This window comes from Crocodylus siamensis, chromosome 3, assembly GCF_052110815.1.
Source record: "Crocodylus siamensis isolate JL-2025a chromosome 3, ASM5211081v1, whole genome shotgun sequence".
Classification (NCBI taxonomy): Eukaryota; Metazoa; Chordata; order Crocodylia; family Crocodylidae; genus Crocodylus; species Crocodylus siamensis.
Window position 1 is genome coordinate 211,278,925 of NC_143397.1, and position 27,799 is coordinate 211,306,723.

At 42.1% G+C, this 27,799-nt stretch overlaps 1 protein-coding gene and 1 long non-coding RNA gene across 2 annotated transcripts in view; one reads left to right on the plus strand and one right to left on the minus strand.

Moving 5' to 3' along the window:
- Positions 1–19,234, plus strand: part of LOC149869411 (uncharacterized) — a 30,689-nt gene extending 11,455 nt beyond the window's left edge. The window contains exon 4 of the long non-coding RNA XR_016441099.1: positions 19,098–19,234. This is a non-coding gene — a long non-coding RNA (uncharacterized LOC149869411). The remainder of the gene's footprint in view (positions 1–19,097) is intronic.
- CA1 (carbonic anhydrase 1) lies at positions 18,187–27,535 on the minus strand. Its single transcript, XM_090037352.1, has 7 exons — positions 27,413–27,535; positions 26,975–27,172; positions 25,531–25,649; positions 23,484–23,579; positions 21,679–21,741; positions 20,656–20,811; positions 18,187–19,204 (listed from the first exon to the last, which is right to left on the minus strand). The coding sequence occupies exons 1-7, from the start codon at positions 27,447–27,449 to the stop codon at positions 19,094–19,096; spliced, it is 780 nt and encodes a 259-aa protein (XP_089893478.1). The 5' UTR covers positions 27,450–27,535; the 3' UTR covers positions 18,187–19,093.
- Positions 27,536–27,799: the final 264 nt, after the last annotated feature.

Here is a 27,799-nt window from a genome sequence, read left to right on the forward strand (position 1 = left end):
TCCTAAATCTATCTTCCGGCGTTTAAGCATAAGTGGCCAAATTTCCATAAAAGAGCTGAGTGCCACAAATCTTATTGTCAATGGGAGCTGCAGATACTCAGCACTTCTGGAAGCAAGTTTTTTCTGTTTAGATGGCTATTTATAGATATATAAATCTAACCCTTGGTACCCCAGTTTGAGAATGGTAGCCTTAGTGCTCTGACCAATGGTAAAGTCTGTGCTTTGAAACAAAGAGATGCAAATGTTGGATCGATGCTATGTGTGGCACATCTCCAGTCAGAGAAGAAAGAATAATATGTTCTATATAATATAGTTGTGCCATTTCTTCCAATATAAATTATGTTGCTTTAGCAGGTAGGCCCAGTCTGTTGTTGTAGCATGGAACTGGGACTCCAGAGATAATTCTAGAATGAGCTTTTCAGTGTAGAAGTGTCTGGTATTGCAGCTGGCTGAGCCAGCATCTGTTCTCCCATCTCCTTTTATAAATCAGATATGTCCAGATGAAGTAAAATGTCACTTGAGGAAAGAAATATGTATGTAGCAAATGCTTGGAGGTTTGACAAGCACAAAGGGATGAGAGAATAGGTCAGCAATGTTCATAGCAGAAAAACTAGGAGGCTAGACAGGGTACAATGAGAGAAATAGGAAACAATTTTGAACAGGCTGGCAAGCTGTTCCTTCATAATAAATAGCTAAAGATATCTGGAGCCTTGCCCCCTGGCTTTTCTTTCCCTTAACCGAGTGAGAAGGGAAGCCAATTTCCCAGCTTACTCCTGGGCAATGTAATGAGAACAGACAGAACTCAGCGTTACCAGCCGGCAACCTTGTAAAGAACATAGGTAATGCTAACCATAAAGGGCTTCTTCAGGAGCAGGAAAATAACTGCCTCGGCTGTGACAGCATTCCAGTTCAACACTTTTGCTTCATAAAGAAAATATCATCTTTCTATAGAGTAATAGAACGTTCTTTACAGATCTGTTCCCATAGAAGAAGAGGCATAATTCAGCCTTATGTACCCCATCTACAATAAGTAGGAAATAAATGCTGGTTCCTGCCTGAGGGGGTGATGGAAGTCTACTTACTAAAATAACTGGAAGCAGAAAAAGAATATAGCCTGGCTTGGGCAGTAGAGCCATGTACTGATGTAGCTTCTATTAGGAGGGCTCCAATGGAACTTGATTGTTATGTAAAGCTGTAGTGACGATGCAGGGGAGGGACAGCAGGTACCAATACCGACATTCTCTCAAAGGAAGAGAGGATGCAAGGGGCCCCACTGGTGCAGTTGTAATTTATTTCTTCTCATGCACCAGTGAATTTGATCCAGTAAGTTTTTGGGAATAAAATCTAAATATTTCCAGCCAAAGGCCTAGAACAACAGTCTGTTTCCCAAGTAAGATTGTTTTCTTATGATCATGGCATACCATCTATGTTTTGATGGAAAAGTAAATGGAGAAATTCTGCAGTCCTTACCACTGGTTTTTGTTTGTTTGTTTGTTTGTTTGTTTTGGTTTTTTTGCTAACATGTTGGCAGCAGATCATTTTGCCTTTCATATATTTTACTGGTTGGTGCTTTTTGGTGCACCAAAGTTCTAATGAAGATGGGGGTGCTTGTTGGACAAGTTGTTGGCATGTTGTTATTGCCACAGGATTCCTGTCCTTTTAGAGCTTGCACCTGCACCAGTTTAGTTGATAGACAGTGTCTTGAGTTGGGGTAGATTCGGCATCTAATTGTATAGTTATTTACATTGTATTATAACTTATTGTTTGAACACTACACATGCAATGCTAAAGTACTCACTTGGGACCAAATCATACTACTGGAAAAGGTTGCAGAACATGGAAAAGAACATTGAGTTAAGCAGAAAAAAAGCCATGCAATTGCAAGGCTCCAACCCCTTGGGCACTATGCAGTATTGTAAAAGTGAGCCAAGTGTCATAATGCCAAAACTATGCTGGAAATACTGTACGTGTTGAAAATATGGTCTGTGAAAAGGACATTTGCATGTTTCCAAGATTCCAGTGTATGTAGGATTGTGTATTTGAAAGGGCAAAAATTCTGTATAGGAAACTGGCTAATCTAAAGCTGATGATGTCAACACTAACCTAAGCCATAAAACCGGTGGGTGCAGTGGCCAAGGGCTTCAGCTTGGACTAGGTCCAGTTATGTAGTTACAATCAAAGGTTCCATAGCCCCTTTGCTTGGCAAAAATCCCATGTAGTAGAAACACTTGAGGTTGTATTTCAGACTGAATTCTGAGCTGTTACTTAAGGAAACATGCTTACTTTCCCCGCAATATCTGATTACCAAGACATCAGAGTAACAGCACCCTGCACCCCAACTCCTGCTGCCATGCCATTCTCTCTGCTGTTCCCAACAACCCCAGTAACTCATTGATCATCCTCAAAATTCTTCTGCTCAAGTTGATTTGCATTTTTAGTAATATATGTCATTTCTCAGAGGAGAGGGTGAATGCTATTCAGTAAATTAATTTGGTTCTGAAATGCATGAAAGTAAGAGAAACATGGATTTTTCCCAAGTCAGTTCTTATGTTTCCACTGGGGGTGTCTATGCATGCATGTGTACATACATGTACTTATTTATATTTGTGGACATGTGTACAGTACAAACAGTAAGCAAACTAAATAAAAATGACATCTTGCCAGACTCTGAAAAGACGCATAAGATTCCAGCATCTTGACTGACTGATTTTCCCAGAGAATAATGCCTGTGAACAGCAGAGCTTTAAAAACAGAATAGGAAGTGAATATAATAAGCATAAAGAGGAGATCAGGTGCAGATAGCTTAGCAGGGATGAAAGTATTAATTTCAGTATATGGGAGCAGAAAATGCTGCTGCAGTTACTGATCTCCAAACGTCATTATTGTTTCTAAATTTTTTTTTAGCTTATGCACTGTCTGGACATCCTTGTGATGTGAGACCCAATCAGCAGGTTTAGACCCAAACCTTTGAGGTGCCTGATATCTTCAACTTTCACTGAATTTGATGGGAACAGAGGGCACTTTTCAGGACTAGACTGTGTGCACTGACAGTGTGGATAGCATTTTTAACACTTTGCTGAATGAGAACCTTATTCCTGTGCCAGATTTTGTGTTGTAACTGATAGTCATTAAAGAAAATAGTCATAGTATATTGTGTTGACACAAACTAAAACATGGAGATTTATTTGTCCAATATAATTATTCTTTTTATAAAACTGGCTAAAGGGGATGATCTAGTCAGCAATCTAAAAATAGAAGGAAAGCTGGGAGACAGTGACCATGAGCTGATCACTTTTACTATCCATTGCAAACCTGGCAAGTCAGTCAGCAATGCAGAAGTCCTTGACTTTAGGAAAGCTGACTTTGATAAGCTCAGGAGGCTTGTTGTCAAGGCCCTAAGGGACCATGACTCAGCGGGGAGAGGAGTCCAAGAGGAGTGATTGTTCCTTAAGGGAACAATCCTGAAAGCACAAGGGATGTCCATCCCATCTCAGAGTAAAGGTAGCAAAAGGACACAGCAACCATCTTGGCTCAACAGGGAACTCGTGAACCTCCTACACCAAAAAAAGAGAGGCTTATAATGGATGGAAGGTAGGAATCACCGCAAAGGAGGAGTATTCTGCACTGGTCCGTACTGTAGGGAGCGAACCAGGAAAGCCAAGGCTGCAGCCAAACTCCACCTGGCTACATGTATCAAGGACAATAAAAAGTCCTTTTTCAGATATGTGGGGAGTCAGAGGAAAAGCAAGGGTAACATTGGACCCCTGCTAAACCAAATGGGACAACTGACAACCGACACCCAAGAAAAAGCCAACCTGCTTAATGGGTACTTTGCATCTGTTTTTCATCAACCCAAAGGGACCAACCTGCCTAGCATGATGTAGGACAACCAGGGTGAGGGTGAATTTATACCCAGCATCGGTGTAGACCTTGTAAAGGAACACCCTGAGAAGCTGGACACCTTCAAATTAGCAGGTCCTGACAGATTGCACCCCAGAGTACTTAAGGAGCTGGTAGGAGTCATAGCCCAGCCACTGGCAAAGTTATTCAAAAGCTCCTGGTGCTCAGGTGAAGTACCTGAAGGTTGGAAGGCCATTATGGTGCCCATCTTAAAGAAGGGGAGGAAAGTAGATCTGGGGAACTACAGGCCAGTCAGCTTGACCTCAATCCCTGGAAAGACTCTGGAGAAAATTATCAAGGAAACCCTTCTGGATAAACTGGCTGAGGACAACATCTTGAGGGATAGCCAGCACAGGTTTGCTGCATGTAGGTCTTGCCTGACCAATCTCATCTCTTTCTATGACCAGATGACATATCATTTGTACAAGGGAGAAGAGATTGACGTCATATATCTGGACTTTAAAAAAGCCTTTGATCTGGTGTCCCACGACCTCCTCATAGAAACATTGGCCAGCTGTGCCCTCAGCTACATTACAATCCAATGGCTGGGAAATTGGCTCCAAGGCCAGACCCAGAGAGTGGTAGTTGATGGAAGTGAATCATCATGGCACTCCATGACCAGTGATGTCCCCCAAGCCTCTGTTCTTGGACTTGTTTTCTTTAACATCTTTATTAACAATGTGGATACTGGTGTCAGAAGTGGACTGGCCAAGTTTGCCAATGACACTAAACTTTGGGGTACAGCGTCCACACCTAAGGAGGCTGGTGATCCAGGCTAACCTGGATAGGCTTAAAAAGTGTGGATATTAACTTAATGACATTCAGTACCAACAAATGCAAGATATTCCACCTTGGGGGGAAAAAACCCCGCAACACATTTATAGGTTCAGCAGTGCTATGCTCGCTAGCACCATGGCTGAAAGAGACTTGGGGGTCACAATCAACCACAAGATGAACATGAGCCATCTATGTGATGTCACAGCTGCTAAAGCAAGCCAAACTCTGACTTGCATCCATAGATGCTTCAAGTAAATCTCAGAATGTCATCCTCCCACTGTACTCGGCCTTGGTGAGGCCGCAGCTGGAGGACTGCATCCAATTCTAAGCTCCACAATTCAAGAAGGATGTGGAGAAGCTTGAGAGAGTCCAGAGGAGAGCCACGCGCATGATCAGAGGGCAAGAGAATAGGCCTTGTGAAGAGAGGCTGAGAGCCATGGGACTCTTCAGCCTGGAAAAGCACAGGCTCAGGAGTGACCTGGTGGCAGCATGTCATGGCGCAGGGCCCTGCAGGATGTCCATGATCTCCCCACGGCCCCCTTCCCATGCCAAGTTGGCCCCAAAGGGCACCCTCAATTCTCACCCGCCATGTCTTTGATGGTAAATATATATTAGGGAAGCTGCCTTTAAGTCTTCTTGGGCACAGTCTTGCTATACTCTGACCCTGTGGGCTCCTGGACCCCTTGTGGGTCCTGTTCTGCAATGGGTGTTTCGGGGCACCTTAGCCTGATGGGCTATGCATGGCTCTAACCACCCCTTTACCACACCCCAAGCCTCACAGATGGCACTGACATTCGGTCTGGGCCTTGTTACAGTTTGGTCCCCTTGTCCTCCCTGCACCCTCTGCGGCCCTGTCTCACACTGTGCCCTCACTGGCACCAGGGTTGGTGCACCCCCCAAATGCTGCACCCTCTCTGGTGTTGGGGTCCCCACGCTGCTGTGGGTCCCCCATGAGGCCTCCTCCATCCCCTAATAGCCTCACCCAAACCACCGGTCTTAAACAGTAAACAAAACACAAGCTCCTGGGCTATAACATAAATTCAAGCCACACCGGGGTGCTCCATCCCTCACCAATATCACAGGCTGTACCTGCAGTCAGACCTCTCCCCTTTGGTTGCTCTGGGAGAGCTCCTTCCACCTTGGTTGCTAGCAGGGAACTGCCATCCTGGCTTCAGCCCTGGGGTTTATACATGAACCAGGCCCTGCCCCTTCCGGTCAGCTGACCACTGGCAGGTGTGGGCTGCTAGCTCACTCTGGTTGCCCTGGTAACCAGCAGCTGGGGCTCCCCACTCACTGCTAGGGCTCTTTCCCTAGTAGTTTCCACGCTTTATAGAAGCAGGGCACCTAAGTGTTCTGCAACACAACATATAAGTATATCAGGGTGTGCATCGGGATCTGGGGGATTGACTGTTCACCAGAGCACCCCAAGGCATGGATATAAACCTAATGACATTCAGTACCAACAAATACAAGATATTCCACCTCGGGGGGTGGGGGAAAAACCCACAGCACATTTATAGGTTTGGCAGTGCCATGCTCGCTAGCACCATGGCTGAGACTTGGGGGTCATGATCAGCCACAAGATGAACATGAGCCATCTATGTGAGGTCTCAGCTGCTAAAGCAAACCACAGGCCACAGTTCACAAATGTAGTCTACATTTGTTTATGGTACTTTTAATTTATCACTGGAGGAAATTTACCGTTGCTTTATCTATCTGTGCATGTATATTAATATTTTTATATATGAATAAATTGTTGTTCAATATATGCAAGAGGGATTTAAACTAAAGTTTGAAAACAACATTGTTACATATTAGATACAGAATTTCAGTTCACATTTGATTAATTTTTTGAAACTTTTACTTTGAAAAATCAGCTGTTTCAACTTCTTCCCTATATAATTTCCTTTCCTTTTCTTTATATCAACAGTAGAGAATGCCATTATTGTCAAATATATCTTTTTATATGTACTATATTATCTTTATGTTTCAAGGTAGCATTTCCTGGTTTTTCTGTATTGCTTTATTCCTTTGCTATAAAGATAAGAGATCACTGTACTACTAGTGACTGAGGTACTGAGACATCAGACAAGTGGCTTGCCCATTTGTTAGGTTGATTACTTTATCAAGGACATCTATCCTACTTCATGTTTTATGAGACTGTATAATGAAAAAAAATCGATGTGTCATTTCTGGTTGCCATAATTAGACCCTGGTTTTTCACATAAGTTCCCATTTGATATTTCCCTCTGTTTTCTGTTGGAGTAATTAACAAAAATGCTAAAACAAGGGAAGTGTGGATAACGTAACTCAGAGATGGTAACCCTGGTTTAGGAGCATATTTCTTTGTCCAAAAAAGAGTACACCTGTCAGAGGTGGGGGGAGGCAGTGGGAGTATAATGGGGAGGGGCAATGCCCTGCCCCTGCCCATTCTGTTGCCCCTCACTGACAAGCCACTCTCCCCACTCCCTGTTGCTGCCTCTTATTGACCCCAGCTCTGCCAGTGCCCCTCACTCCCAAACAGCAGTACCCTGCCCACCCACTCCCTGCTGGTGCCCCTCACTCCCAACCCACAACCTCCTGGTGCTGCCAGTGCCCTGCACACCCAATCCACAGTCACCCATCCCATCCCTTGTGCCTCTTACTCCAGACCCGCAGCCCCCTGCCCCCCAGCACTGCTGGTGTCCCTCAATCCCAACCCGCATCCCCCTGGCACCGCCAGTGCACTGCACACCCAACCCACAGTCACCCCTCCTGTCCCCCATGCCGCTCACTCCTGATGTGCAGTCCCCTGACCCCCTCCCAGCCCTTGCGGTACCCCCTCATCCCCTACCCACACTCCCTGCCCTCCCGTGCCCACCATCCCTGCCAGCGTCCCACACTTTGGACCTGCAGTCTCTGCTCCCCCAGCTTGCTGGTGCCACACACACACTCTCTCTCTCTCTTTCTTTCTCTCTCTGTCTCTCTTTCTCACCTGGGAGCTTGCCAGAACCTGCACAGGGAGTGTGTGACCCCCAACAGTCAATCAGGTTGCCCACTGCTGCTGTTACACAAATTGCCAATTGCTCAAATCATGAGTGAGACCTTGTAAGGGAGGATAAGTCAAGATACTGCATGTATTGATTAGGCACTTAATACACACAAACACACAACACATTTATACCCCAATTTCTGTTCTGCACTGGTATACATTGCCAGTCTTATTAATACTCAGATTAATTTAGTGGCCAGCCAAGTTAATCATGAGTAGGGAGCCAGGCTCCTGCCAGTCGATCTCTTTAGACAAACCAGTGCTCCAGGATAACATGCAGAGCAAGACCCAAAATCGATATGCCTTGCCCCATCTTTTATACCCTTGTCATTGCACATAATCCTCAGGGCTTTTGTTGTGTTATCACTGTGTTCTTCCTTGAAGGTCGACTGCCATTGTTCTCTCACTGTTCGTGGTGGATTTCTTCTTGTTTTAGTCTTTTATCTGTCTGCATTCTTCAGGAAGTCACCAGCTGATGTTTTCCTTTTTCACAGACACACTCTCACCCATTCTCTCATACATACACCATACAAATGTTGAACACTTATGTCAAGCTACAGAGCAATACAAAATGAAGTTTATTAAGGCAATGCAAAACTCCAGAAAATACATAAGATTAAAAGCAATAGGCAAAAAAGTTGATGTGTATAACATTCCCTTTCTTGGTCCTTTAAAATATTTTGTTTTGAATGGATCACTCTATAATTTTTGCAAAGCTATATTTTATAAAGTAATTCAGGTATGTGATTTCAATTAAAAATGCATTTATTTCATCCAACAACACATACAACACATTACAATCAGCATTATTCCAGTTAGTATAGAAAAGAAGATAATAGGATGTAACATAACATTTAGGACCGCTATCCATGATGGTGACTGTCCCTTGAAAATATCATACCAATGGTGTATCATCATTTGTCTAGCTTGTTCAGATACTCTCAGAATTTCTGAACCTTGATATAAAATAGTTACAATACACAGTTGATTTTATTCTCATGTAAGATAGCCAATTTGTGAATTCTTTTGTAACCAATAATTTAAGGTAGTCCAACTGATCCCTAAAGAGAAATGGAAATCAATTCAGTTATTCCATCTGCAGGGATGATTTCCTTTAAGATGCTTGCTCAATTCAAAATGCTCAAAAGAAAAGTAAGAAAAGCGTAACAATATGCTAATACATCTTAACAAAGCAATAAGCAAAGCTAAGTCAAAATATCCAGGGTTTGTGCCATGCAGTTTCCAGCATTATGTGCCGCTTCTATATATGTACGTTAAATAATCAGTCATGTTAAACCGATCCATGTCCATCAACAACTTCATGGGCTGTTCAAATAAAATTTCATAGGGTTTTATATTGTTCATTGTCCCAGGGACAGTGAGAAGAGGGACCAGGAAGCCCCGCCTGCGAGGCACAGTGCGGAAAAAAAATGAAAATAGAGAAAGGAACACAAAACGGCCACTTACCTGCAGGAGAAGCGACACTGGAGGGGTGAGGAGAAGAACCCATGTGGTTTACAAGCCGTGCCTTTATACGATTAAAGCTGGTGGGTGATGTCACGGGGACGCACCAGCCAGTGGGATAAAAGCATCCACTGGCAGAAAGGTGAGGAGAGCGAGTGAGGAGGCAGAAGCTCTCTGCGCCAGCAGCAGACAGTGCCAGTGTGAACTGGGAACTCCCAGACAGCAGGTGGAAGCAGAGGCTGCAAGGACTCCTCTCACCTGGGGTGCCAAGATCGAGCCCCAGAAGGGAAGGAGCATCTGGGGTGACTCGCCCCTAATACTGCAGGGGAAGCATGGTGGTGGAGATGCTGAACTGTGGCACAATGGGAACAGTGACTTGGAGGAAGAGGCTGAGGCTGAACCCGAGGGAACAGAAGTTCCCCCACCTGGTCACTCCCAGGTACCAGGTTGGGAAGCTGGGATGGGGATGGAAAGGGAAGGGGGACCCCAACGGAGCCACGTAGAACGAGCACTGCCAAGTATGGGCAGGAGGGCTGGGAGAGCCACCCAGTAGGACGCTTGACTGGAAGGCCCCTTTGGGTTTTTCTTTTTCTTCTTTTCTTCATTTTGTTCTCTTTACTCTTGCCCGACAGGGGCACCCACACTGGCCTCAGGAATAGAGCTGACTGGCTCAAGGGGGTTCCAGCCCTAGGGCCCAAGCTGACCGACCATCCTTGCCCAAGGAGAAAGGGGGATACAGTCTAAGGCACAAGGAAGCAGTGATACCATAGAGCACTCATGAGGAACATCCACACTGGAGGGGCAGCTGTTTCAAGACCTAGCGTCCCACCAGAGGCTGGTGTAGGGGAGGTGGAGCTCCACAAACATCTGGCGAGTGGAATGGCCACTGAGAGGTCTTTTGAGGCTACCCCCCTTCCATTGGTGTAACATTCAAAGGCGTGGCAGGAGACGCCAGAGGGACAACTGAAGCCTACCTCAGGGGATCCATGAAGCCAGGGAATGTACACTCTCTACAGTTCGGGCCAAGGCGGCACATGAGCGGGCATTCAAAGCCAGGCAGGCGCATTCACAAACAGTCATTCTATAATTAAAAGGAATTTATTTATGAAATCTATTTGTAACTTACTCCACGGGCCTCCCCTCCTTTGATAAAATATTGATTAGGACTCAGAAGGTCGGGCCTCTTCTTTTGCACATTGGACATAATTAGCTATCTAAGGTTTCACATCATTTTACATGCCCATCCATTCTGTATTTTGCTTTAATCAATAAAAAGTTTCCTTTACTTCTTTATACAAATACTGATGTACTAGTTTATCAACTCTTGCTTTTCCTGTAAAACAATGGGTTAATGCAGTTTTCACACGCATCTGGTTATGTTGGTGTTATAAATAGTATCTAAATACAAATAAGATTTCCTTTATAGCCTTAAAAACATTTCATCAAGTTATTTACTAAACACACACATATTATTTTTTTAACAAATGCCATTTTGCTAAACAAGTACACTTTACAACTTAAAACTTTCATATGAATTGCTGTTCTTCGTTTCAAAGATTAGAACAGCTTTCCTGTCCAAACTCAATAAGAAGTGTCCTGGTCTGGGATCCACAGACAAATTCAATTTTTAGAGAGAGTATTACCAATGATTTTTTTATCACATCTTTATGATATTTATATACATTTAAACTTTTGACAACATAAAACAAACCAAACAAACCACAACAGGACAAACAACACAAAACAGACAGACAAAACAATTTTTGTTGGGATGATAAAACCATAGCTTAGGTGAAAAAAATGCTGTTGATGGTAATGAGGCCTCATTGTCTTTCAGGCACCTTTGCTATTAGATTGAATCTTACACTATGGTTTCTGCAAACAACCCCACGCAAACATGCCAAGGAAAACTCCTTGCAATAAAATATTGTTCATATTTACACATTTACAATGCTGACATGCAGGAACAATGCACAATTCTTGCGGTGTTTTTCTTGTATACATACATATATTAAGTGACAAGAGTTATTTACATTTATTTTACTATTTTCAATGGTTCATTGCTCCATTTTGGAAATTGGAATTGGGACCTTTACAATTTTTTCCCAGATGTGAGATCAAGGGATGCCAATACCTTTGCTACACTTTAACCAAAATGTCATTTTAAAATATTTTTTCCTTTTTAGAAGGAGAATTTTCCCCCTTGAATTTTTATTTAAAAATCTTTTTTCCACATCTTTATTGCTGGGACATAATAAATTATTTAAGGTATTTAGATACAACAATACTATTGTTCCCATGAATATCAATTCCAAATTACACCAGCACTTTTGTGCCAAGGAAATAACCTAAATATTAGCCAAATTCAGTATTAAAAATCATTTTACCCCTCCTGCTATAGCTGCTGGAACTTCGAAGTATTTTGTTATACCAGGAGCTGTAACAGTTGTTACTGAATTTAAAGCTCTGAAGTTTGTCAGTTTTCAGGTTTGCCCTCAAAACAGACCAAAATTAGGAAACTATACACATTAAACATCTATACTCTCATTTCCTAAGTTAAACTATCTATTATAACTCATAGTAGATAGTTTATTTCAGCCTCTAGTTAATATTTACACTGCCTTTGTGGGGGAGAAAGTTTGATTTCTCATTTAAAACACACACCTGTATCCTACCACATGTAATTCTTTCTGCCTGAGCCTTAAGAAATGCCTTCATTTACTTGTCTTGATTAACTCCATCAATTACAGTAAGAGCCTTCATAGCTAACACTGAGTTTTTAGAACCATCTTTTTTGTCTTAATAAGCTGTTAACACTTTCCTCTCTAAAAGATTCACACTATTTCTGGAAAGGGAGGAGAGGTAAAAAAAAACAAACTCTTTCTTACCCCCTTTACCAATGAGATTACAGATATTTACACTTCCAGATATTTCTTGGCCTTGCAATACACACACACAGCAAACATATCACACTGCTCACGTTCTCTATTTTGCACCAACACCTTAGCAGTCTTTAAGAAGCCACTCACTCGTTGGGCTCCTTAGGCTCTATTTCTGTTACAAACATTCACACAGTTTCCAGTACGGGTTAATTTTCTTTGCTACTGACTTCTTATGGGACCAGCAAGAGAAGGTATTTTACTTAACCACCTTGAACACTCTCAGATCAAGTTACAACTCTTTTTCAAGGTTGCTATATTTCTTTCTGCTACAAAGCAATTATTTCTAAAATGTCATTCTCGCACTCTCCTCTGCTCTCGTCTCGATGTGGCACCAAGGTGTATTTCTGCCACACATCTCTTTTCCTTGATCTTCATCAAAGTTTTTCTGTTGGGGTATGCTCCCCCTAGCCTTTTCTCAATGAAGGGTAACCCACAAGGCGGTGGGAGCTAGGGTTTTAAGGCACCCTATATTTGCCCCTGCCCATTCCCCAGGGTGATTATTATGTAGCATTTTGCAGAAACTACCCTGCTACGGGTAGCTCCACCACACTGGCCACACCCAAGAGGGTGGCAGTTTCAAGTCATACCCAGGACCAAACTCTCTTGCTCTGAACTTACCTAACTTCCAGGTTTCCTTTCCTTTCCCAAATCTTAACCATATCCTTTCTGGTCTACAGGCTTCACAATTCATTCTCATCAGTGGTCCCTTTCTTGTCTTGCTCTTTGCAAACCAACACATCCAGCAAATCTTGATCTTTCTCTCACAGCTTGTCAGTTCTTACAACACACACACAAGCCAGCAAGCTTTGTTCTAGGACCGAGAAATCTCCCTCTGAAAGATTGCGTGTGATGGATTACATACCACACACAATCCCTTTGGAGAAGCTCTTCCTACCTCTAAAACCAAGCCCCCAAACCATGCACCCCTACAGAAAAGCAAAACAAAACTATCTCTGATAACCTCACTCTTCCTTTCTCTGCCCAGAGTAACTTCTGGGCACTGATCTCTGTTTACACAGCTGTACCCTGATGTTTCCCAAAACAAGATGTTACACTCCTATAACAATCTTTTTTAGGCTCTTCACTGTTCCTGGACGGGGGGAGAGAACCAAGTTTCTCTTCTCACTTCCAATCACAAATTCTTTGCCACTGCCTGGGCAGATGTCTAGTAACATACCTTGTCTCTTTTTGTACCACCTGCTGCCTCTATTCTCCAGTGCATGTGGGATCCTGAAGTATCTGTCTCACATTCCTCTGTCTCTGGTCTTTCTGAAGCTGCACCGCCTGAGTAACATTCTACCTTTCCATAACCTGCACTTGTAACCTACACCTTACAGACCCCACAGCAAACATGCAAGACTGCTCTTGTACCATCTGCAAAAGACTGTAACCCTTCCCAAAGACCTTAAAGTCAAAAGACCCTGTCCTATTCATTAACACAACTTTTCCAGCACAGAGATGATGACTTTCTCTGCTCTCTAGCTTCCTATTGCAAACACAACAGGAGGTTCTTACTTAATCCCAAGCCAACCACAGCACATACCCATGTCCACTACACTGCCTGACCCAAAAAAACAAAGTCTCCTCATCAGCAGTAACAAATAACATCTCCTGCACAACACGTACAACCCTAGTCAATTACCTTACATCTGTACCTTACTACAAATCTTAGCTAACCCCTTTAGACCAGATTACTCTGCATCAACAAATTCCCTGATCGGTCAGGTTACTACCCTTGTGTCCTGGTGGAGTGGGCAATTGTTGCAGTGAATTTTAGGAACCAACCCCTATACCTTTGTTCCGGGCGAGCATAACCCTCAAACTGACCACAATACCTGCCAGTTGATAATAGGCAAGTTTGTGGATATAGAGCAATAACAAAAAGCAACAATACAAACAATCAAACAATTCTATATCTACCAATCCTAGGACTGTCATCAGAATCAAGGTACATCTGGCCAGGATGCAATCTTCACTTCTGAGGCTCTTTCTTAGGTGTCAATAGTCTGGAGGTGGGATTCTGAGGCCTACAGCCCCCCTCCAGTGGGCTACACGAGACAGGCTACTGGAATGCAACGGGTTTGTTGGAGGTAGGTCTTGCTTGACCAGTCTCATTTCCTTCTACGACCAGGTGACCTATCACCTGGACAAGGGAGAAGAGACTGATGTCATATATCTGGACTTCAAAAAAGCCTTTGATCTGGTATCCGACAATCACCTCTTCGCAAAACTGTCCAATTGTGGCCTTGGGTCCACCACGATCTGCTGGCTGGGAAATTGGCTCTGTGGTCAGACCAAGAGGGTAGGAATTGATGGCAGTCACTCATCAAGATGTCCTGTGACCAGTGGGGTCCCCCAAGGCTCTGTGCTTGGACCCATATTGTTCAACATCTTCATCAATGCTGTGGACATTGGAGACAGGAGCAGACTGGCCAAGTTCGCCGATGACACCAAACTACGGGGAAAAGCATCCACACCAGAAGACAGGTGGGTGATCCAGGCTGACCTGGACAGGCTCAGCAAATGGGCGGATGAGAACCTGATGGTGTTTAATACTGAAAAATGCAAGGTTCTCCTCCACCTTGGGAAGAAAAACCTGCAGCATCCTTATAGGCTCGGCAGTGCTACGCTGGCTAGCAGTACGGAAGAAAGAGACTTTGGGGTCAGCATTGACCACAAGATGAACATGAGCCTGCAATGCGATGCTGCAGCTACTAAAGTGACCAAAACACTGGCTTGCATCCATAGATGCTTCTCAAGCAAATCCTGGGATGTCATTCTCCCCTTGTACTTAGCCTTGATGAGGCCGCAGCTGGAGTACTGCGTCCAGTTTTGGGCTCCATAATTCAAAAAGGATGTGGAGAAGCTTGAGAGAGTCCAGAGGAGAGCCATGCACATGATCAGAGATCAGGAAAACAGACCTTACGACAACAGGCTGAGAGTCATGAGGCTCTTTAGCCTGGAAAAGCGCAGGCTCAGGGGTGATCTGATGGCCACCTATAAGTTTATCAGGGGTGAACACCAGGATCTGGGGGAACGTCTGTTCACCAGAGCGCCCCAAGGGATGACGAGGTCGAACGGTCACAAACTCCTGCAAGACCGTTTCAGGCTGGACATAAGGAAGAATTTCTTTACTGTCCGAGCCCCCAAGGTCTGGAACAGTCTGCCAGTGGAGGTGGTTCAAGCACCTACACTGAACACCTTCAAGAGTAAATTGGATGCTTATCTTGCTGGGATCTTATGACCCCAGCTGACTTCCTGCCCTTTGGGTCAGGGGCTGGACTCAATGATCTTCCGAGGTCCCTTCCAGCCCTAATGTCTATGAAATCTATGCTCTCTGTCTGTGGCAACCATGGGGACCATCTCCATGGAATGGGGACAGGGACCCTCAAGTCTTTGTTTTTGTCTTTTGCATAACAGCCATCTGCAAAGTTTCAACAGACAGCTGACACTAAGGATTTTTTAACTGCTTAACCTGTTTCTCTAGATCAGGGTTTGGCAACCAATGGCACACATGCCCTACGTGGCACGCAGCGTGGTTTTTATTAGCATGTGGGCTGCTTCCCACCCCAAGGGGCATACCCAGATAGAGCAGCACATGGCTGCCTGGGAACAGCCTTGTGCTGCTGCCGACCCCTATGTTAGCTAGCATACCCAGGCCTTGCAATACACACCGGCCAGGTAAGAGCCACTGGCCCCAACCCTAGAGTTGCCTGCCGTGGGCCCCATCCCTGGCCACCTCTGCACCCTGATGGCCCCCGCCCCAACCCCGTGTTGCCGGCAGGCCCCAGCTGGCACCATCACCGCTGTGGGCCCCATCCCTAGGCGTGGCCACGTGCTGCCAGTGGCCTGGCCCTAGCCAGCACCAGCACTGCTCCGGGCCCTGACCCAGAGCCAGCTCTGGGCCGGGGCCGTCTGCAGTGCCAGTGTTAGAAATATTATTAAAAATGCATTATCAATAGCAGATTTAGGAAAAAAAAAAAAACACAGCTGCTACCCCTCCTTGTCTCCTTAATGGGAGAGGGAAGGGGGGGGTTGGAAATTGATGGGAAAAACCACCAAAAGCCCTTTGTACTAAGGTATCACTCCCTCTCTGTCCTGCAAATTTACTATCTCTTTGTTACACTAAATCACACTTTCTTTCATGACCCCACATTCCTAGGCTAAGATAAGAGCAAATGCCATTTTTGCCTTCAGGTTGAACCTTGAGTAACCTTGGGTCCCATCTACGCACGCGTGATAGCCTAATGCATATTAAGCCTACCCGCCCCGCATACTTAAGTAGTTAATTATAATGCACATGGGACGTATGAAGCGACATGTTTACATATATGTTTGTATGAACCGGAAATGAGTTGTAAAAATTCCTCCTTCTACACACGTGGTCAGGAGAGGGGGGATAAAAGCCTGCTAATGATTGTGCTCGGGGGCAGAGGGATTTGATCTTTTGTCTTCTCCCTCTGACCCTATTTGCAAATATATATCTTTTGTGTTGCTAATAAAGTGTGTCTGTAGCTGAAAGTTTTTTTCCACCTCCCGAGAAACGAACCACGATTTTTTTAATTCAACACCAGGATGGGGCTGGGGCCCTGGCCCTGGCCCTGGCCCTATCCTGGTGCTGCCGGTGGGCCCAGCCATGTGTTGCCAGCGGACCGGGCCCTGGATGGCATTTCCACCACCGCTGCCTGCCCCAGCCTAGCACCACTGCTGGGCCAGGGCCATCTGCAGTGCCGGGATGAGGCTGGGGCTTGGGCCCATCTAGGTGCTGCAGACAGCCCCAGCCCCAGCCCCATCCTGGTGCTGCTGACGGGCACAGCCCCAGCTGGCACCTCCACTGCCGCTGCTGGGCTGGGGCCATCTGCAGTGCCGGGATGAGGCTGGGGCTTGGGCCTGTGGACCTGTGCAGGCCCCAGCCCTAACCCAGCAATGCCAGCCGGCCCGGCCCTGGCTGGCACCTCCCCCCCTCCCCCCCGACATCCCCCCCGCTCCAGCCCAGCGCCACTGCTGGGCCAGGGCCATCTGCAGCACAGGTATGAGGCCAGGGCGAGGGCCTGGTCCTCATCTTGGTGCTGGGCTGAGATTGAGATATGCCCATCACAATCTCTGGGTTATTTACAAAGTTCAACATAGGTGTCTTCCAACACAAGAATCACACAAGCAATTCAGGTACAACATTAAGTTTTATTTCTCTTTTGTTCTATTAAATTGTCAGGTTTATTTTGGGAAAATGTAAGGCATTAATTAAAATATCTTTGACTGGAAAAAAGTAGTGGTTGGGATAGATGGTGTTACGTCCTGTAGTACTTAATGTGTCATCTGAGAAGAGGGTTGGCAGTGCTTCTTTTATTTTGGAGAGGTATAATACATGAGGGGTAAAAGATTAGAAAAAGAGCTCTTCAGGTCTTATAGCCAATCAACAATACTCTTGGAAAATGGTAGGTGGGAATTTGTCTAACTCAAGGAATGCTTACGTTGCTGCAAAATGTCAAAACATTTGATCACTAGACACTTCACTTTAACTCAGGCAGTATCAGTGCAGGATGTCTCTCCAACTACTCCCATCAAAAAGGAAGATGAGAAATGTACCTGTGCATGCTACACACAGCTGTTAAATGAATGAAATAATAGTTCCAGTGAGACAGCCACATGCAATGTGGTTTCAGAAATGCTCACAAGAAAGTCTTAATAATCTGAGGGATTTGTTGGCTATCTTGCTATTCTTTCTCCAAGTTTGAATTCAGAAACCTAACATCCACACCAGGGGGTTTCAACCTTTTTTAGTCTAAGTACCCCTGGTGGCTGGATGCCAAGTGGGGCGGGGCGCAGGGGCATCGTAGCACATGGCTGAATGCCGGGTGGGGGGGAATAGCACGTGGCCAAATGCTGAGCAGAGGCTGGGGGGCGGGGGGTGGTTAGTGTGCAGCTGAATGATGAGCAGCCAAGGTGGGGATGGGGTGGGGATGGAGCACTGCTGCCTCCCAGGAGCAGGGCCAGGGCAGAGCAGGGAAGCTCACCAGGCTGGGGTGAGGGCAGCGGTGCCTTTCTGTAGGGCAGGGAAGCTCACTGGGCTGGTGTGTGGCAGCAACGGCCAAGCTTCCCCACCCTGCAGAGGGGTGCTGATGCCCTCACCCAACCCCAGCCCTGCTCCTGGGAAGTGGCGACGCTCTGTCCCTGCCTGCCCAAGCATACCCCCTAGGACTGGCCCAAGTCCCTGGCTGACAACCCCTGATTCACACTGGTTTTGCTTTATTTGCAGCAGTTAGTGAAAAGTTAGTAGGAGTTTGTATGGTTAATGAAAATAGCAACCTGACTGCGTGACATTCAGTTAGGTGTTTTCCTCTTGAACATAGAAATAAAGCATATCCTTGATGAATATAAACATCTATATCTCCAGGAAGTATGGGACTTTCCATTGTATATGTGTTTCTGCATTAGGCAATTGATATAAACAGGTCTGGTGGAAACGGGTTTTTTTGAGGCAACAGACTTTCTTGCCCAATTTATCTTGAAAAAGGCAATACTTAGTATTTAAGCTGAATAAAGTACAAATCAGACACATAGAAAGGACAAGCATGTCAGTTTTCATTGGCCAAATCATTGGTAACACCTAAGGTTTAGATAAACAGAAGTGATTCCTTTGTAAAAATAACACAAGCATTTACTATGAATCTTCTAGTCATTACCTAAATCATGAAAGATTCCAAACATGTATTTATTTTATGTGGCTGCTCACCACCCTGACACCTGACTATTTAACCAATTTGATCCATAATTCATGAGGCACATACATTCATTTCGGTAAAACATCACCATACTGGCACAATGAAATGATAACAGTACATGGCAGGTGGAGTAGTGCAGCTTAAAAGCAAAGTTATTTTTTCCTGATTCCTATGAACTGTTAAATGGTGTTATGTTTAGAAACTTTGCTTTGGATAAAATGACTCCACTCCTGGCCAGTCATCTTGACTGTCTGTCTTCAGGTTCTCACTACTCTGCCCTTCAGTGGCTGACAAAGTCGATGATTGGTCAAGATGGGACAAGGTGTTTCACCTTCAGCAGAAGATAGGATGCTCCGGAACTGGGCCAGCTAAGAGGAAGGAAAAAGATATGTTTGACTTCAAACTTAAATATGGTAGGTTAGAAAGAAAAAAAATGGTATTTCCTAGGCTGGTTTCACACTTAATAGAATAATGTGTGCATAAAATTGTTATTAAGCAGTGTTGAATCAGGACATGTGTTTACTGATCATATTATGATGACATGGCAATTTATTATTTATTATCACATTTGTCCCTAGCAATTCCAATAATCTTGATCAGCTGTTGGTTGACCAGCAAGACAATTGCTGTCCAGCAAACAGTCTAACAAAATATTTAGAAAAAAAGTAAGTTTTTATTCATTCCTCCTCTGTAATGTCTTATTTTTAAAACATGTCTAATTTTTAGTTAAATCATAGAAGTATGCTGTAAAATTTAACTTCCAAGAGAACTATTTTAATGCTAACTTGGCTTTTAAAAACCTTATTTAAAATGCTTGTTTGTTCCTAAATGCTGTTGATTAGACACGTTAATGGACAGTTTATAATCCCTTAAATAAATGTAAAGGTTCTTGATGGTAAATTATCTTGTAGAGACGCAGTACTTTTTATTTAAAAAAATCCAAGAGCACTTTACAAACCGGTGTACATTCTGAGATACAACCACCTCTAGAATGACAGGTGCCAATTCAGAAGCAGAAAAGAGTTCTATGCAAAAATTTAGGACAGGGGTGGAAAATACCTTACTTGGATGAGATTTTCCCTAGACCTATAACATAGAGAGTGATAAGCATCCTTCAGCATAACATCCTTAAACTATTACATAAACATTAATGGAGTGTTTTCCCCTGGTTATAAACTTCTATAGGGTAGATTAGAAATCCTATAATAAAGGATCTCACTGTTACAAAAAGATTTACAGAACAACTTACACAGGGGCTTATTATATTTTAATATAACCTCCTTCAATTCAAGATCTTTCCATATGCCTTTTTTATCAGGAGAATTACGGCAGGCATTTCTCTCAAAGGACCTCTTCACAGTGGCGTTTATTTCCTACTTCAATCTGAAATAGCCTAAATCCAGTAACCTTAGGGCAGGCTGCAAAGTGCACCTGCTTGAGTAAATGAAGGCTGGAAGAGTGACTTTTGTTTTGAAAGACATAAAGTTTTATGGGAACTGAGATAAGAAAATTGCAGTTTTGTGGACTGGCAGAGAAAGGCAATTGGTTGGTTATTTCAGACTCTCTCTGTTGGACTTTTTAAAATATCTGATGCTTCAGAAAACCTAAAATGTGTGTGACCTTAACGACATTAGTAGTCTCATCTTGCCTTTGCTGAATTAAAGTTTTAATGATCCATCAAATGCTATTTTAGTGCTTGATCTAGGCAATCTTTCATGGTTTTATGCTGAAAATAAGATGGACACCATAAATAATAAAATGATACTGTCTTTCAGTTTCTGTGTGAAAAAATATTTTTGTTTACTTCACAGTACTATACCTGCTCTGAGCTGATGGAAATAGGTTCCTTAAAGATAATCCAGATAACACTCTCGTAAAGAGGAGGATGAGTCAGAGAGCCATTGTAGGTCCAGTAGTCCATGGATTTAGGAAGTAGTGTTGATGGGTCAAAATTAGTGAATGGAGCTTGTTTGCCCTAGAAAGATGCATTTAATTTAATGAGAATGATAGATAAAATGCCCATAATAAGATTTTACTTGTTCAGCCTTACTTGCATAATTTATTTATTTTTCTAAGTCAGAATAAAGTAAGAGTCATTTGAATATATTAGTATTCTCTTATAGGCTTCATCATACAGGTTCTGAATCTATAGTTTTCATCTAGCAAAGCACAGAAGCATATAATTTAAGCCTTTGAAACCATATTGAAGTTAATAAAACAGCACATATTCTCAAATACTTTGTGAATTCAGGCTCAAGGATTTTCATTCCTTGTGAGATCAGTCCCACCGCCTTCTGCAAATCCTGTAGGATTTACATCCTGTGTATAATACAAAAATTCATATTCTAAATTTACTTAAGCATTTGGTGAGCTCTCCAAATTCTCACTAAGCATTTGGAGAGTGTATATATCTTCAATTAAACTAAAGAGTTGAGGCAAAATTTAGTCCAGTCCATGCTTGGATATTCTGGTGATGGCTGCTAGACCTAAACTTTAGATGGATGCATATGTAGAAGAGCTGAAAGGTAGAGGATAGGTATCCCAATCAGGTGTTCTGCCCACCACCATCATCTGTCTTGTCTGGATTCAGTGCTCTTACCATTTTGTAGCAAGCCTTTGGTAGGTTGCAGGATTGAGCTCTGATACTGTAAATTAGTTTTCTGAAAACATTTAAAAGGTCATGATGCAAGTGTCAAGGCCTATATTTAGGAGATCATATTGGTCCTGAATGAACTGCTAAAGTGGGCAATACCCCTCTGCTTCTAGAGAGGACTTACTAGATTCTACCCCAGGCTCTCTCTGTGACCATGGTGCACTGTGACCATGCAATAATGATATTTACCTTGGTCTTTACCGCACCTAAAGCCTTTACAATTTCCTGTAGTTTGTCATTGGGAGGACCAACCTGTAAAAATAAAAATAGCAATAAAAATGTTAAATCATAAATGTTTAACATTTATTTTGTCCTAACATAGCACCTCCCAGATAAGGATCTGAATATGCTTCACAAATATTATTTGCTTTATCCCTACAACCCCACTTAGAGAAAATTTAGTTTGAGAAAGAAATATTTACCCTGCAAATAGTCACACTGAAATCAATGGTGCTACTTAGCAAAGTAAAGTTCTTCTTAATGCAAGTAATAGTGGAAGAATTTGGCTATAATTGATCATTTATCTGACATGCATATTCTCTTACTCTGCAGGAAAATCAGAGTTTCCTCAAACATACTCTTTCTTTGAAGGCATACAGTAACATGTTTTTACCCATTCAGTTTAACTAGCTGGGGATCGAACTAGATGACTTTTTGAGGTACCTTCTGGCCCTACTTCTCTGTATTTCTATGATATGGACTGATTATGAATCCATATATTATTATAGGTTACTCAGCATTTGTGCTGTGTTAATTTTTTTGTGAGAGTCAGATTTTGTCACATGGTATTATTTTTACACTTCTCACATGAATTCCTGTGCACAAGTTTTTCACGTGTGTATTCCAGTAATATTTGTAAGTGTGACCTTGAAATTTATGTTTGCTACAGTTCATAACAGCAGAAGTTGATCTCACAAAGCTGTGTGAAAAACAAGTGAAGAGATGATTAAGGTAAAATGTGACTGAATGTTCCCAGCATTTGTTAATATTAGCCTAGCTGTACCTTATTATTACACACTTTCTACAGGTGAATGAACTAACAGCAGTTGAGTACAAGTAATTTGCCCAAGGTCATATAAACAGTTGAGTACAAGTAATTTGCCCAAGGTCATATAAAAAAATATGAGCAGAACTCATGTCTTCTGATGCCTCATTTTGTCCCTAAGGCAAAGAACATACTTTCTCCCTTAAACTCTCTCTATAAAATTACTGTTCAGCTTCTTGTATTTTTTTTTCCTTTTTAGTTTATTTATGATTTTCTTAAATTTAAGTTTAGTTACAGGCATCAATTCCACAATACCATCCCACTGACTGGAAGAGAACATTTTACAGAAATACATATTGACATAACCCTATGGCGAAAATTGTAGGCAGGAGGTAGGGTAGAGGTGCACTTTATAGACTAATTGAATCAGAGATGCATAAGGTTTCATGAGCAACAAAAGCTTATATAGCTCTGATTTAGCTAGTTTATAAGGTGAACTTCTACCCTGCCTTCTGCAACATGGCTAACTACCTGTCTCTGCAAAAACTATAGGTAGGTAGTTATAGCTGCAGTAAAACAATGGTGATGGGGAACAGATCAAAGGTTCAGACATAAAATCAGAAGCAGTCTTCCCAAGTGTTCAGCAAAATAAATTTGTATTTGATCCAACACATCCTGGTACAATATGTTTGCACATGACATGACTTTTTAAACTATTTTTAACAACCAACCAGGGGTTCAAAACATAATACCAGTAAGCATGTGTATAAGGGGTTTTGTGTGGATAGGTTTTTGAGGAAAAACAAATGCAGTGACACGGACAAAGATTAGATGGCAGACATGTTCAGGGACAGTCAGAAGGAGTGCGTCTCAGTTCAAGTAGGTGCTACTTCTCTAGTCCTCTTTGAACAGATCTTAGTATTTTGATAAGATGGGAAATAAAGCAATTTTTTAAAGGAGGGGCAGGGGGAGGAGAGGAAAAGTGTCTTCTGTATGCCATGTAACTCACCTTCAGAAAAACAGTGACAATTGCCAAACCATCTGGCTTATCTGAAGCCTCAGCTATGCTTGAATATTTATCTGAATTCCAGTGAACCAGATGAAGCTAAAAAGCAATTGACAGAAGTATATTTTTTCAATTTTCCTTGCAGATAAATATTGTCCAAAGCCCACAAACCATAGATACATTCTTAGCCCCCAGTCCTGCAACTGGCAATTGACTCAAACTGCTCCACCAGTCTCATGCCTGACTGACTTTAGCATGTGATTTGCCCAGGAACTGGCAATGACAGGCCTGCTGGCTAATATTGTAAGATGCAAAGCTGCACAATTTTCCTAAAAGCAAATTTGGGAGAAACTATAACTTACAAATAGAGAGGGTATTTATCTAACCCAGTGACTCTCAGTCAGGGTGCTGTGGGGCTCTCAGCTGCTTTGAGATCCTTTCAAGGGTGCCATGGGGTAGCATGCAAGGTTAGCATTGTTAGGTGTGCAAACATGAGAAACCCAGATCTTTTCAATATGAATTCATACTGTTAAAAGCATTTTGCCTTGTTGTTGGCTATCTGAGTTCTTTGCAGCAGCAGAATTTTGTAGGGCAACAGAAGCAGACATTTCAGTGACTGTTCAACTTTAACCATTTTGAATAAAGAAGGGATTTATGACATCTTTTGTTCAACCTAAGAATTAGCCTATTATATCTTCTGTTTTACTCCTTAGACTTGATGGAGATGTGTTTGGGAGTATGTACCCCTTGGAAATCATACAATTCTTAATTGTCATTAAGTTGTTCCTTGAAAATGACTAATGTATATTACATTTAGAAATTCCTTAGCCACTATTTAAATATAAAGTTGTAGTATATATACCACATATAAATGGTATAGAGTATTGAATCGAAAGATGACAGCTTTTAAAAAATGAAAATTTTGGATCAATAAGGGACAAAGCATGGAAATGATCATACTGCACACATTCTGTTTAAAAGACTGTGGTTTAAAGGAGAAAAAAATGTGATTTTCCCTGCCATGGCTAAACTGCAGTCTTTCCAACTACAGTGGCTTTATTGTTTTGAGTATTTTAAACACCCAAAACAATCTATAATAAAGATTTGTACTGGTGTTTCCCTCAAACACAATCCAAGTGTGTTATCTAGTTGTAGCAGGAATTCTAAAGGGACACCCCCTTTTGTATCTTGTCTGCATAAAATGAGATAGCTCTATAACAGCAACAGTGGAAAATTTTGCATTTCCAAACAAAATTGGAAAGGAAAACTCTGTTAATTTTGTAAGGCAATGCCTAAACTACAGATACACCAGACTGTATCATTACATTCACATGCAATAATGTTCCTAAAAATCTAAATAGTAGCTAAAGATAGTTACATTGATTTGTTTTTGACATGTTCATAAGACACTGGAAAGCAACTGCAAGCAGTTAGCTTAGGAGCAGCCTTTATTTCTTTATTATTTCTGTTAACTGAAGGTAATATATCTGACAGCACTTAAAAGCCCTATTAACTGCATCTTTTTATAAACACTTTCTTTCCCTATTTTCTTCTGATTTTCTTTTCTGTCTCCTAGAAGAGGAAAAGCACAATATACAGGTCCCAATTTTAGTGGAGCTGTGGGTGATCAGACCCTCTAATAACCTGCCAGATTAGGGGTTGATTCTGTAAACAGCTATGTGTATGACTAACTTTGCTCATGTAGGTAGCCTCATTGACATTGTGGGACTACTCACAAGACTAAAAGTCTATACTTGTGTGTTTTCAGCAATCAACTGTTTTTAGGCGCTTAAATATAGATTTATATGGTCTAAATTTAGGCACCCAAATTGTAGAGATTGGTCTCAAATCCTAATTTACGTTGCAAAATATGTACAAAAGGCACAGATTATTTCTTGCACAAATGGATGCATTTACATGAGCAATAAATAAAGATGCAGATTTCACATAGAGTTTGGCATGTGCATATGCATTGTGGTTTGTTCTGTGGGTGAAATTGATTACTCAGTCTTTGAAAATGTGACCTTGACTTTTCTTTCATTGACTCTACCTCTGATGCAAATTTTGCTCCATCCACTGCGTGCTCAGAACCATGATCATCAACTGGGCCCCAGTGAAAGTGAAACTGACGCAGCCTGTAGCTTCCAGTCAAGGGTCCACCAGTCACCACTGCAAACAAATAAAATAACTCGTTATAATCAAATTCAAATGCAGTAAAGTGATTGCAACATGGAAACACTTCTCTGCTAAACACTGCTAAATTGGAACTATTGATAGACAATTTCAACCCATAATTTTCATCATAAAGAATTTTGTATTGTTAAAACCTTAGAAATGAAAAATTCCTAATATGTATTCCTGAATGTAATTACAATAAATCAGTATTCTGCCCAGATTCAGCTAAAAAAATTACATCAAATAATTGTAAACAGAGATTATATTTGGAGAGAAAAAGAGAAAACAAAAGGAAAGAAGAATACTTTGTAGCAGCAGTTTATTAAATACAGAACTAGGATCCAAGTAGAAAGGGGTGGAAAAGTCTTATTAGATCATTGAGTCCATTCCTTCTTAGGGGAGAGGTATTTCATCACTGGAGGATGTGTGAAACAAGATGAGAGTTGATCTTGAAATCGCCTTTCTGTGCAAGAAAAGACAATTGTGTGTCGAAAATATTCTCTGAGTCTTGCTTTTATTCTGGTAAGAGTTTGCAGGTGAGTCTAAATGTCAATGTAACTGATGATGTAGGTCACCAAAAGTGATGCTCTAACTACTAATATGCAAAGGTATAATACTAAGTCTGGCTGATATGGATTTGCATATGCATACACATGTTGTTAAGAATCATGTGCCTGATGATTTAAGCAAGGCAGAGTATTTTAACTCAAAACCAGCAAATCTTTTATTAGACCAAGTGAGTAGTTGGAAAAAAGTTCTTAGCAAGCTTTCAGGTGGAATCACCCTTTGTCAGGCATAGGGAGCCTTTGCTGTTCTGAGACTCCAAGGAGAGGGTGGGTGATTGCCCCCGAAAGCTTGCAAAGAACTTGTTTCCAACTACTCACTTGGTCTAATAAAAGATATCACATCTACCCAAAGAACCCTGCCTGCCTTTAAAAATGGAACACTTGGCAATGCATCATAATTTTAAATTGAAATATTTGAGATCCTCCAGGATGTATAAAGTGACAGTACCGCATACAAAATTAATGACACACTTGAATGGATATTTATGCTTCTGAAAATCCATTTCACTACTGGGTGACAGCCAGAAGTTCACTCCCAGGACAAGCCACTGGTGCTGAGCGTAAGTTAACCCTTCTGTCTCCTTTTTTGCTGCAGAATGTCAGCTTTGGCATCAGCTTCCACATTAACCCTGCAGCAGCAGCGTATCCTGTTATGCCTCTGCTGCCCAGGGCATGGAACTATCCAGATACACCTCTAATCCATTTACCTTTGTTTTCAATGGGAATTAATAAAAAAAACAAAACATCATTAACCTGATTGATTATCCTTGTCTTCAAAATTCACATGGAAGGAGTGTCCAACATTGATGATTTCTTTACATGTGCCTGCATTCCAAGTGATCTGGAGACGCCCTAGAGATGGGTCTTTTTTCACTTCTTTGGTTTTGATATCAATAGGAGACTGATGATCTCCGCTGGCAATAGGGTATAATTGGTGCCATTGGTCAGGTCCTAGACAAACATAAATACATGTATTTAATTTTTAACAGCCACTTTAGTTCCTGAGTGTTAATACTGAATTATGACATCATCCCTGGGTATGGCAGGTATAAGTAATAAATTAAATCATTTTAAATTGTCACATACAGAATTTTGCATGGCTAGACAAATCCCTCATATCTCCTTTTATGTAAAAGAAAAGAAAACCTCTGCCAGTATAATAAATTTGCTGTTAAGGAAACTTATCCTTACCATTTCTGCCCTCATAACCCCAGTTCAGAGTTGCCATGGTCTTTTGCTTGTGAGATCTTGTCTTCTTCACAATTTGGTGGTTCTGATAATAGGTGATTCTGCAGTGAGATCAGTGCTTCACCTTACTGCAGAATTTCTGCTATAAACAGTCTAGGGATTTATAGACATGACCACATGATAGACACGACAGTATATTTTTAAGAGGCCTTTATTGCTGTCATGAGATCTCAGAATGATATGAGAAGCCATAATAAAAAGGAAAGATTGTAAAAAGGAAAAAAAGAAGTTGGCATTTTATTATATGAATTGTGATTCACTGAGGATAGTGAATTAAATAGCGGCAAAGTTGGATAGGATTTTTAAAACTGAAGATTTTATTTGTTCAAA